This window comes from Phasianus colchicus, chromosome 10, assembly GCF_987193195.1.
Source record: "Phasianus colchicus chromosome 10, bPhaCol1.hap1.1, whole genome shotgun sequence".
NCBI classification, from domain to species: Eukaryota; Metazoa; Chordata; class Aves; order Galliformes; family Phasianidae; genus Phasianus; species Phasianus colchicus.
In genome coordinates, this window is record NC_143445.1 from 22,901,661 (window position 1) to 22,914,036 (window position 12,376).

At 36.9% G+C, this 12,376-nt stretch overlaps 1 protein-coding gene across 14 annotated transcripts in view; it reads left to right on the top strand.

The window, feature by feature from the left end:
• NAALADL2 (N-acetylated alpha-linked acidic dipeptidase like 2) overlaps nucleotides 1–12,376 on the top strand; it is a 411,612-nt gene that overhangs the window by 237,074 nt on the left and 162,162 nt on the right. For all 14 annotated transcript variants that reach the window (XR_016469794.1, XR_016469793.1, XR_016469789.1 and 11 more), the window contains one exon: nucleotides 3,411–3,681. Coding sequence is in view for 3 of the 14 variants with exons in the window: in XM_090147729.1 (XP_090003855.1) it covers nucleotides 3,411–3,681 (271 nt within the window). In the remaining 11 variants the exon portion in view is untranslated. The remainder of the gene's footprint in view (nucleotides 1–3,410; nucleotides 3,682–12,376) is intronic.

The following is a 12,376-nucleotide window of genomic DNA, read 5'->3' on the forward strand; positions in this document are numbered from 1 at the left end:
GGAATTGTGTTGCTGTTATGTTATTTCATCTTTTGATTCCTTAGAGTGCCTGTTGTAAGTTCTCAGTACCTTTTGAAGAGTATTTTGCAGTGTTCTACTATTAAGCAGCAGCAGCAGCAAGCAGCTGGCCTTTCTGCATTACCTTCTTTCCTTCTTTCCTTTTCTTTTAGGGAGCTGTGTCCAAAGAAATGATTTTGTGGCTAACAAATGACTTTCCACTAAGCTGCTTCAACTCTGTGTTTCCTGTGGTTGCCAATTTTAAAATGAAATTTCTTTATTTTATTTTGTGTGCATGCACATATGTTCGTTCCTTTATGTCTTATAATCATCTCTTAAATCTTGATCTTACAAAGGAAGTCTATGAGTGTGTCTTCAGAAACATTACCTTGGTCTTTTCACCATATCCATGTGGGAAAACTTTGTTGTAGGTAAAATGGTGCATCTTTTCAGAGTTTTAAGTCCAGTTATGTTCACTTTTTTCAGTTCACAAATGGAAAGTATTTGAGATGGAGCAGAGTGTGCATGGAAACGAGTGTATTTTGATCTGTGTTAGTTCAGTATTTGAGTCACATCTGATCTATATTAGAAAGCAAACAAAATTAATTTTTGTAAATCCCTTTGAGAGCATCAGATTAAGGCTCAGTAATATTTTGACTGTTATTGTTATACTTATTAATATTGATTCTAACTTGAGACCAAATCCTACATTGTTGGTGGCTCCACTTCAATAAATTATGCAGATTTACAGCAACTCAAGATGTGACCATTATGTTTGTGGTATTCACATTGACTGAAGCTGGACAAGTAGCTGAATAGGTTGTTTTAATGTAAGGGAATACAAAAATTTGGCAGAGGTTATTAGAGGTCATAATGTAAATGGAAATTGGCAATTGCATTGCTATTGATTCCTACTGAGTATGCTGCTGAGTGCAGAAGTGAGAAGCACGATCATCCGCAGTTCATTTCCACAGTGTAAGTCTTACTGCTATGAATCTTAATGCTCTGGCAGCTGTTAGAAGTACATTATGGGACATGTAGAGTGACTGCAGTAGTACATGTGAAACGAAGCAGTTTTTTTTAACAGCTGGGATGGGGCTGTCAGAATTTTTTTTTGTATGGTTATACTTGTTAGCCAACTAGCATGTGACAAAAAATAATTGGTTAAAATACTTGTGAATTGAAGTCTGTGCAGTCAGAAAATTATATCAAGGATAAGTGCAGGTCAGTCATTGTAAGAAATCTAAAAAAGTAAAAGCTTTGGCATTGTGTTTCTGGTTATGAAAGCAGCCTAATATGTGCTGATTTATTTTAATGTAAGGTTTTCTCATAATTTGCAATTTGATTTTAATATGCTATAATGAAATTATGGAGTAAGTAGTCAGTATGCTCATTTCTTTAACCTAATCAGATGTGTTGTCACAAAAGTTTCAAAGACACACTTATTCTGTTATGAAGTAGAAAGTAACTTCTATTATTAAAGGAGAAATTTGATTACTGTATCTTTGTCTTTTTTTTAATGTTTAATTACTTTTATTGAAACTGAGTCCTTCTTCTTGCACTGTGTCCTGACCTTATTGGCCTGGGATAAGTTTCACATGGGCATTTATTCTATTAATATTTCCATTTCCCACATCATGGGAAACGTGGATGTTCTGTTAATGGCAGTGTTAATCAAACAACTTTCTATATCTCTGCTGTGCCCAAGTTTATGACATTACAATGGCAGGCACAGGAGATGAAATTGAAACCTTACAATATATATTACAAATTGAATTACCTTCTCCATTTTGTGTAGGTTGCTTGAAGACTTATTTTAGATAATTGAAAAAGATTAACACTGTGAGAATAACCTTTGACAGCTATTCCTTCTGACAGGATCTCTGAAGTTTTAACATAAGTCCAGCATTCTTGTAAAGATTTTGAACTTTGGATGCTGCTAACCTTGTTACTGTGATGCAGGCTGTGTTACAATATAAATCTTTCAAAAGAGCCTTTAAAAAAAAAAAAAATCCATTTTATATTGGCATGCTTATTCAACTTCAATTTTACTCTAATGTTCTTTTGTAAAGGCCTGTTGAGCTGTGAATTTTGTTGGGTAGGGAAGGAAGTCTCTGGAACGGCAGTAAATCCTACACATTCCATGGCGGCTGTCTCTGGACATTTGATGCCCTGCCTGCCTGCAGCTCCTGGCTTGCCCAGGGATGCCCAAAAATGCAGATGTGTAATTGGTGCAATTCTCAAGTATCTATTGCCTGAAGGAATGGTTTTAAGGTTGCTACACGTTATTCAGCCTTTGCTTCTGATGTGTGCAAGATCACTGCAAGATCATTTTCAAGGATCTACTAAAGACTGCGAAGCATCTAACTATCTTGAAAACTGGCCTTCCTGTGAAATTTGTGAGCAAGAGTTTCAGGCAATGTTGGTATTTCTGTGCTTTAAAGTTAATACTTCTGTTATCCCTAGTCTTATGTCTCGGTCTTGACATCTTCAGACCTACTGCATAAATGAGAAAATCCTCAAACTCAAAAAATATTCCCTGCGTTTCTTTGTACTGCTTTTATACTATTTGAATAATGCTGCTTTTTACTTGTGACCTACTTTTCTTACATAACTATGTATCTACAAAACTATATTCTGTAAAGTTATCCTTAAAATGTGTTCTCTACACCTGTGATCTTCTGGCATTTGCTGGGAAGAAGGTGGCCCTTCTGTGCTGTCACCATTTTTATTCTATAGCCTGCCTGGTGGCAGGTGTCGAACAGTAATACGAACCCAGTGATATAAGCCCAAACAAGCTCACCTGAAGTCCCTGTTGGGTCCATCTGGCCAAAACTGCCAAAATGATTTTCAAGCTTGAGTCATACGCTTGCCAAGCTGTTGGCTGAAGCAATCCTTCAATGTAGGTAGTAGGGATGACGAACACCTTCCTACAACTAAAACAGTATTTGGGGAAACAATGCTATTCTGCTTAGAAAATTTGCTTTACTTGATGAATTTAAGACAAACATATTATTAATTTTCAGCACCACTTCCTAAAGTTCCTGAAATATTGCTTCAGATTGTGTTCATTTCCTTTGTGTGTTTGGTTAAGTTGATGCTTTATCAGAAACTTGGTCAGCTCTATAGAAATGAATTTTGAAACAGTTGCTGTCATAATTTCTACTTATTCTTTGCATTTCAATGTAGTGTTTCTTATATAGCTTTTCTATATATTTTTTCTTTTTAAGAAAGTGTTTGCTTTTGCCTTGTAACTGGTAAGAATTATTTGGGAAGACAGTGAAGTATGATATCATTTTTTAAATCTGTATTTAATGATCTTTCATAAATCCCATGTTTCATTCAGAGAATATTATAGATCGTGCAGGTCTCGGTGGGAAGAGATCTTAAATTGCTTGCTTGTTTTTCTCCAGAGATTTGTTACAATCCCCTAGAGAAGATGATGTAGACGCTGCAATGAAAATTTTGCTTCAGTGGACTTCTCATGGCCTTGAAGATGTCCGGCTGGTAAATTACTCTGTTTTGCTCGACCTACCAGGCTCTTCTTCAAACACAATAACTCTGAAAAACAGTGGTGAATGTTTTTATCCTGATGGACAGCAGTGCAGCAAAGTGACCAAAACACTTCTTAGCCAAGACCTCCTGTACTCATATGCGGCTTACTCTGCCAAAGGAACTCTTGAGGTAATGTGTCTATTTGTCTCTGTCATTTGTGTTGGAATAGTTACAAAACACCAGTTTCCATTGAACTTGGCTGGAAAAAGTAAGCATGGTGAATTGCCCAGCCTTAAGATAATCCAATATATGCTGTTGAAATATGATGTGGCTCAAATCTGAAGTCAAATGTTAAAAATTAGTCAGACCTGAGGACTTGATGTGATTTTTTTTTTTTTAATTATTACTTATTTTTTAAATAAGTATCTGAGTTAATGTATTGTCATCTGTTGCTTGGGTGCAAAAAGCCTGCGGGCTTTATCTGATCTTTGTTGATCACACAATCGCAGAATCGTAGGGGCTGGAAGGGACCTCTAGAGATCATCGAGACCACACCCCTACAGCAGTCCGATACATAAGTGCTACTGGTTTGAGGCATGTCAGTAGGAAGGTTAAGCTGAGTTTCTCTGCAGTGAGATCTGCTGGAGTACTAGTTCAATTCCTGGAGTTCCTGAGTTATTGTCATAGGTCCTGCATAGTTTCTTCTGTGGCAAATCCATTGATGCATCTGCTCTGTTTTGCCTTGAAGATCACAGTTCATATTTTTATCTTCTTTCGTTAGGAAGTTTTGTCAGACAAAAAATATGCTGCCAGCTGGGATTAGTTACTTGCTGAGTAAAATAAGATCTTGAATTACCTCATTCTATCCTGTTCACTGGCTGCCTTCATATATTTGCTTTTCAGATCTGTTTGGGCTATACAGAGTGGTCATCATTTGTTTACTTTCCTCTTACTTAGTATAAATCTCAATATATATTTCTGAAACGTGAAAATTTCAATGTAAATTTTACTGCTAACTGCATAGCTATTGTACTTTTGTCTTTTTCCTTTTTAAAATATCGTACATTTACCTCTAGTGATGCAGGGAACTTTGCTTTTCTTTCTTTTACTGTTTATAAGTTCATTCTCATGACAGAATGGTGTTAGTAGTGTATGTGTAAGAACAGACATTGAGTTTGGGAGATACCTCTTCCAAAATACCTTTGTTCTATTTATATTTAAAATATATATTTATAGCATAGCAGTTACTGAATTTCGAGTAATAAAATGCAACCATTGTGTATTTTGTTTTAGACACTGTGCATCGTGTTTATTCGTTACACGTAATGTATTGTGGAAACCTTCTGAGTCAAAGTGATGGCAGTTCCATCATATGCCCAGTAGCCCATCTTACTATGAGCATCATTTTGAAATTTGGACATTGAGAAATCCGAGGGCTGGTAGAATTTCAGATCCATCAGTTTCTCATCCTGCTTGAAATTCTCTTTCTAGAAAGCATCAAAAGTTTTTATTCCAAAGGATTGTCTCCTTTGGGAGAAGACTTCTGTCCATCTCTTGTTTTATTTATTTATTTTAATATACCTTATATGCCTGTTTTCCAGGTTTAGTTTCACACTCATTATGTCCTGGGATTGTATCAGTAAAACTCCTAAAGAACTGTAACTTCATATTGAAGTTTTTGATGTTACGAAGTGAAATGAATTAAACCAAGAGAAGTCTTGCACCCTATACTCTTCAGCTTTTCTGTAGACAAGTACTGTAGACAAAAAATACTAATGAACAGACTTGGCTTACCACATTTGTCACTTAGAAACTCAATACATAATATATTTTCTCATAACCTAATAAGAGTAAGTGTAATGAGGTAAAAGTACAGTTGTGGCCTTTGAGATTTCCTTCATGAAAATAAATGTGTTGCTAACAAATTCATCAGATTAAAGGAAATCGAATGTACCAGGGAAAATCTTTGATGTTATTACCAGAAACACATGTACCACTTTGGGTTATATTTCAGGACACTTTTCTCCATAATTGAATTCTGAAGAAATGAGGTCTAAGTACACTGCCTATGTACTCATCTATAAGAGTGTGCCTTGGCTTTGACAAAACCTATCAAAGCTTGTGTTTGAGCCAAAGGATGGCTCACTGTGTGTAATTCCACAGTCAGCGCTTTGAGATACTTGACACTCTCACAGAACTTCAGATGTTTTCTGTTTTCTTATGAAAGTCTATCCTGAATGCTTTTAAATCAAATTTTGCCTAAAAGGGAAATTTCCCCACTTGTTTAGGCTATGGAGAAATTGGTAGCAATCTAACCTTTCTAACTTTCAATCCTATGGAATGATCTACGCTATTTAAGATAATGGGGTAGAAAAAACTTTGAGAAATAATAAGTGGTGGCTGTTGCTGGGTTTGGCAATCAGAGAGTGAGTTGATTGCTTGCAGTAGAACTATAAATTGTGTATTGCAGTTGGTTGTGATTGCTAAATCATGAGGGTTTTCCTGTGAAAGGATATTCTAGTTACAGCCACTCATAATCTGAATAATTTTCTTTCAAATGTGACACATCTTTAGTAGAGAGCTTCTATTATATGTCACGTAATCAGGTTGAATTGCTAACATTGCTTGAATGCTGCTGCTCCATTGTATCTCATTTGTGTATTTAGTGTGCTGGAAGTTCAAACAAATAAAACCATTAGTTCATTGCAGTCTGTCTAGAAGCAGAGCTATAGCTCTACCTGCATGTTGACAAGGTTATTTGTAGAATAGCAGGACTCATTTTCTTTGACGACCTGTCATGTCCATTCATTATATGGCCGTTGTATATGAGCTGTCCAATTTGTGCTTTCTGGTAACAGTCTAAACAGCATTTGTGATATCTGAAATCTACTTCAAAAACCTACTCAGTGCCATTGTGATGGATGGTGCACTTTACTGCTTCTCTATAATTCATTGGGCCCTGAAAAGGTGACACTGTTTACCCATCATGGTGACAGGCAGGGCAGCCTGCAGTTGTGGAGAGAGCTGTCTTGTCAGCTCTGAAATAGATATTGCAGAGGTTATGTAAATAATATACCACAGACCAGGTCAGTCTAAGAAAAAGAATGTGAAATATATTTTTATTAAAACTTTAATGTCAGCCGCATTTATAGAGTTTAAACCTTTTATCTGCTTAATGAAAATGGAAAAGCCTCTTTGGCCAACATTGTGTATAAAGGGAAATCACGTCGCATTGAATTTATGCATTTGGAGCAAAATGTGTTGTCAGACAGTATCTAGCCAGCCTCTGAGTGAGTGTGTTGTGGTGAATCACAACGTGCCATTCCGTGCTCTCATGTCATAGGATTGCCTGAGAGCTGTGGCTTCAGGCTGTCCCTGGGGAGTGGGGACGAGCAGGGAACTGCTGCTTAGCTCTGAGGAGAGATGCCAGGGGAACTGCTAAGAGGTGTGCTCCTTCTGGTGCTGAATGTGTAAAGATGTGTTAGGGTGGCTGCACCTCCATAACCAACCTGCAGCAGTGATCTCCAGAGGGTGGTCTGAGTGCACAGGTGGAATGTGATGTTCATCTGCTCTATTCCATGTAGGACTGCACCAACTCCCTGTTAGGTCCTTTGCTGTTCTGTGTGGAGAGTCCTTAAAATGGGCATTCCAAGCAGGCAGGTTTCTGAGAGGTCTATGGATAGAAGCAAAGTCGTTCCTGTCTCCAAGGCAGTGCCCATCCGTACCCGTTTGCAAGTCAGCCTTGCTGCCATCCACATTCCCTGGCTGCTTGCACTTCTCTGCCTCTTCTCCCTTCCAAAAATGATGACCCATTTCTCTCTTCCAATGGTCTGCTGATATTAGGCAATTTTATTCCCAACTCAACCAGCAGTATTTTTGATTAGTTTTGAAGGGGCTGCAAGGAGTAGAGAAGTAAGAATGCCGACTGTTTGCCTCTGTAACTGCAATATGCAGAAGAGTTTCTCTACATCTGTTGATAGTATTTTAGCCTGCTCTGGTTCATTTGTTTCAGTGACATTTTCTCAGCTAAATGAGAACCCAATATGAGATTAATGCAACCTGAAACAATGAGAGAGGTTCAGACCCATCTGTTAAGCTCAGTTAGTAGCAATTTTGCCATTCTTCAATCCTTGCAAGGCAGGAATGAAGGAAGCACTGTGCACATTCCTGACAGGTCTTGCATGAGGAAAAGGGTTTGCTCAGTGCAGCAGACACCCCATTCTCCCATGTCTGGGCTGAGATGCCTTCTCTGCCCATCCATCCCTTTTCTGCATCCAGAAAGGTGTCAGCCTTTCTCTCCTTGACTGCTGATTCCCCTGCTCTTAGCCATTAATTGCTGTGTCCCCACTGCGTTCCTTACAGTCTCCTTCTCTACGTTGTTAGTAGCACTTTGCAAGCACTCTTCTGTTTCCTTGCAGAATTTAAGTTTCTCTGTATTTCTAGTTCTGTACAAAAAAAAAAAAAAAAAAAAAAAGTCTTGAGTTCCTTGGGAGGGATTGTGCATCAAGAATTCCTTGACCCAAAAGTTTTCTTTCATTTGATTTGATTATTTTCCGTACTGAAAACATTAGTGCACCCTTATCTTTTGTCTTCCCTCTAGCTGATCAGTGGTAATTTCCTTAACAGTATTTCTGAATTAACACTTGGGTTTGAATATCTTTTAAATATTCCCAGTGTATTTTTATCCCCAGGCAAAATTTCCAAATGAGCCTTCAGCAGCATGCTCACTTGCACATCTTGAATTCCAAAAGCAGAGTGCATGTAATTCAGCTTAAATAATCACAGCATCTCACCCTAAGTCTTTCAGTCGTTTTTGATGGTACACTGGTGCAAAATATCAAGCTGGGGGAATCTTCATACATCTGTACATCTAATTCCTTTAGGCATGCCAATTTAGTTCATTATTATCTTTATTAACATTTTCTAAAATTTCTTCTCTGAAGAGACATGTACTAGCTAAAATGAATCCTTAGCAACTGCAATCAGTTTGCAGATGGCAAGGGCTATAGGTTGAGTAACACATACACAAATGAGAAAAATCATGCAATTTTGTTAACATTTAGATATTTTGGAGGAACCTTATTTATCCTTTATTTATAGAAGAGTTTTTTTCAGAAGCCTTTTCCTCAAATAATCATAATTTAGACCACTGTTCTGCATGCTAAGTAGGCACAGCAAATTTTTCAAGACAATTTCACTAACAATATGGATTTTGGAATAACTTGACCTTTAAACAGAAAACAACAGTTAGCATTAACTACAGTATAGCTGCCATTCTGTGATAATTACATATAGAAAACTGTGAAATGTAATGTGAAGGTTGTGTAATTTAAAATTCCAGTCAAGAACTAGAGAAATGATCATTGAAAAGATTTCCTGCAGAGCATCCTGTCAGTTTTCTGGCATATATCACATAACCATTCATTAATAAAGTTGTACAGTTCCCTAAAATTATAGTGGTTCATCATGCATAAGAGTCCAGTTAACACTGCTGAATGATTTTTGTATCGTTGACGGTCGGGATTTCAAAGATGTACATGGCTACTACCACCTTTTACTGTTTTGTAGTTGTTAGTGGATATCGTAATCACGTTTTAGTAATAAAATATTAGTAATGGCATTTTAATAACAGTGTCAATAATGGAGATTTTTTTCCAATGCAAAAGAGCAAAAGGTGAGGCATCTTGGTATCTGTAGACATAACAGATCACTGAGTACTTCCAAGCCATTGCACATAATCAGCCAAAGGCATTTTTCAATAAGACCTCCATAAAAATTGGAGCAACACTGAACCATTAATATTACATATATTCCCTTTGCACGGTTAAAAACTGAAGGGTGAGAACAATGAAAATGTTGGAAATAGATTTGGTTCTTTATTCAGCTTTCAGTGAAAGTAAAATTCTTGTTGAAATTAAAGAGAATTGTGATGTTTTCATCCAGAGTTAACTTTTTTTTTTTCTGTTAATAGTCACTGTGGGGGAATATACATGGACACATCTCTATAAATGCATAACTTGGAGAAATATTTTTCACTTCAATTATTTTATTCATGATTTAGACCAGGCAGGTTAGAATTTCCTGTCCAGTTCAATTGATCTCTGGGTTGATATCTGCCCAGTGTTTTGTCTTTCATGCTCACTTCTTGTTAATGGTGCAAACCCAAATGCAAAGGTGGCCCAAATCAAATGGAAATATTTTTGCCAGAGTCTTACCAGTTGGTTTTCCTTTAATGTAATTAAATTAACTTCTTCAATGCTTCTCTACAGGACTTCTTTTTTTTCTCTTTGTCAAGATCTTTTTGAAATGTTTCCAAATGCAATAGCATTGAGAATCCAAAACAAGTCTCCAGATTTCTTTTTTCCATCTTAGGATGTGATAAGTCCAAATACAATTTTCTAAGATGACCACATGAAAAGAGTGGTATGTGGAAAAGAAGTGTAAGTTTTAAATGCAATCTAAGCTAGCTGAGGATAAAACTACCATGAGAAGAATTATTTGGTGAGGACAGATTTTAGATAATTTTGTGATAAATCTTTATTTGAAGAATTTTGGTAAAAAGGAGCAAAGAATGAACTATCTTAGGGAGTGCTTTCAGGAATGATATAAACCTGGACACAGAACCTTAATAGTAAGAAAAGCCAAAAAGCTAAGAAGGCCTCTTTTAAAGGAAGCCCTTTGAAGCAAATGTGTTTTGAAAACCTTTCAGATCAGGATGAAAAAAATCTGCAGAATGTGGTCTCTGCTCTGGTACAGCTGATTCAAAAAGTGTGTAAGAGCTGAATGATGACCCCGTTTCTAACCATAGACGAGTCTAAGTTTGGTATCCAGATGCACTTGTAGGAGTATATTGGGTGTGTATGTGAACCGTGGACTAAAATGTCTTGAGAAAAATCCTTCTCTCAAAAATTTACTTTTGAGCTGGTTGGTAATACAGCACTTATAACTGCAACCTGCAGTTCAAGCGGGTGTTTTTTTTCTGTTCAGTATGCAATCTTATCTGCTAAGATGAAATAAATCTAATGCCTAACATCTCATTTAATGGATATTAGTTACTGTGTTTATCTCATTCATTAAGGTGGTCTTAATGTGAATTAATCATGAGAAATATCTGTCCTATCTTCATAATTATTTCTCATGTTCCCATGCTCTGCAGTTCAAAGAGAAAGTGAATGATCAATCACCAGCTTGTGACTGGCCCAAGAGTAGGTGTGTTTGAGAAAGAAGATGCTTCAAGAAATTTATCTTCCTTCCGCTGAATTATGTTACCTGGTAGAGTTAGTCTTGTCTCCTGTAAGATTCACTGCTTCACAATGGTGTCTTCAAGAGACAGACAGAGGTGAATAAGGATGGAATTGGTCTGGCAACAGCTTCAACTGTTAGAGAGCAAAGCTCCTTAAATATGCAAGAAAGCTCCTGAGCATTGTCTCTGGGGAGTGATGTTCCTTCTACTATGGGTCACAGCTTGCCTCTTTGCTAGAGGAGTACTTTGAGGGTGAAGTAGCATGGAAAGCTGGAAATAATATTACTGGCAAATAAGTTTCTATATCATTCTTCTAACTAAAATTTTTATTCCAAAAAAAGTTGTGTTTATACTTGTCCTTTTATCTAAAAATCTGATATCTGAAGACTAAAAGAAAATGTATGTGTCATGTAATGTGATGCAGACTAGACATCTAGAATTTTTGTCCATGCAGACTGATGGACAAAGACTGCTTCTTCAGGTATATTCCTGATGGCCTTATTGTTGTTTTCTTAAGGCATGTAGACTTTCTCTGCCTAAAGTAACTTGTATAATTTTTCATTTTTCTGTACAGACAACAAAGATAATTTCTTTGTAGCGAGAAATTAAGAAATAATGATGGAATCACTTCAGTAGATGGTACAATTAGTGAATAATTAGTGAATTAATTACAATTAACAAATATAACGATTGTGCATTATATGTCTTGTTGAATTTAGTTTCTTTTTATTATTGAAATCCAGAAAGTGGGTTTCTTGTTGATCTAGGCGGAAAACTTGTGGTTAAAACAGCATTTATGACAGTACATACTGACCTGTCGGTTTTCAGTTTCTTTCTGTTGGTTATTTAACATCTTAGGCAGGAGACATCATACCAGGGCAAGAGAAAGAGTTGAGTGCAGATCTCTGTGGCATCTAGTAGTTCTCTATTCACGTCTCTATCTGTTTTTATTGAAAACTATTCTGTAACGTACTACTACAGTAATACTGAGCAACTCTATTGCTGTAAAAGAGTGACCTGGAATGCAGGCTGTGGAAGATCAGGGAAGCTCCAGAACTCCAACAGGGCAACAGTTGTGGTGAGGGTTTTGCCATACCACTGTCATCAGAGGTCAGATTACTCCTTCCTCCCATCAAATTGTCTGGGTTGCAGTTTCCCTGCAGTCTTTCCCATGTATTTTTTGTAATGTAAACATCTTTCCTTTGAGATATAATGTATCAAAACATCACTATACAGAGTGAGCAATTCACTTCTTCTAAAATGGAGCAATTCCTGTCCTTTGCATGGGATTTCCTTTCTTTTACAGGATTTTCTGGCCCTGCTAAGAGTGTAGAAAGCAAGTTTACAAATTCTCAATGGCATTCCTGCTGACACTTTAGCAGAGATGAACTCTGAGAATGTCTGTGTGAAATTTGGCACAACTCAGAAATATCATTGCCCTAATCTATGCAAAGCCGAGCTACTAATTGCACTGTAGCGAGGGTACCTGACAGAGCCCTATCCTGAACTCCTGCTTAATTCCTTCCATTGCTCATAAAAATAAAACATTAAAAATTGAGGGCCAACTATTTCTGAATGAAGAAAGAATTTCAGCTTACTAAAAAGTGAATAGTGACACCATAGGGTCACAGTTAATGACCA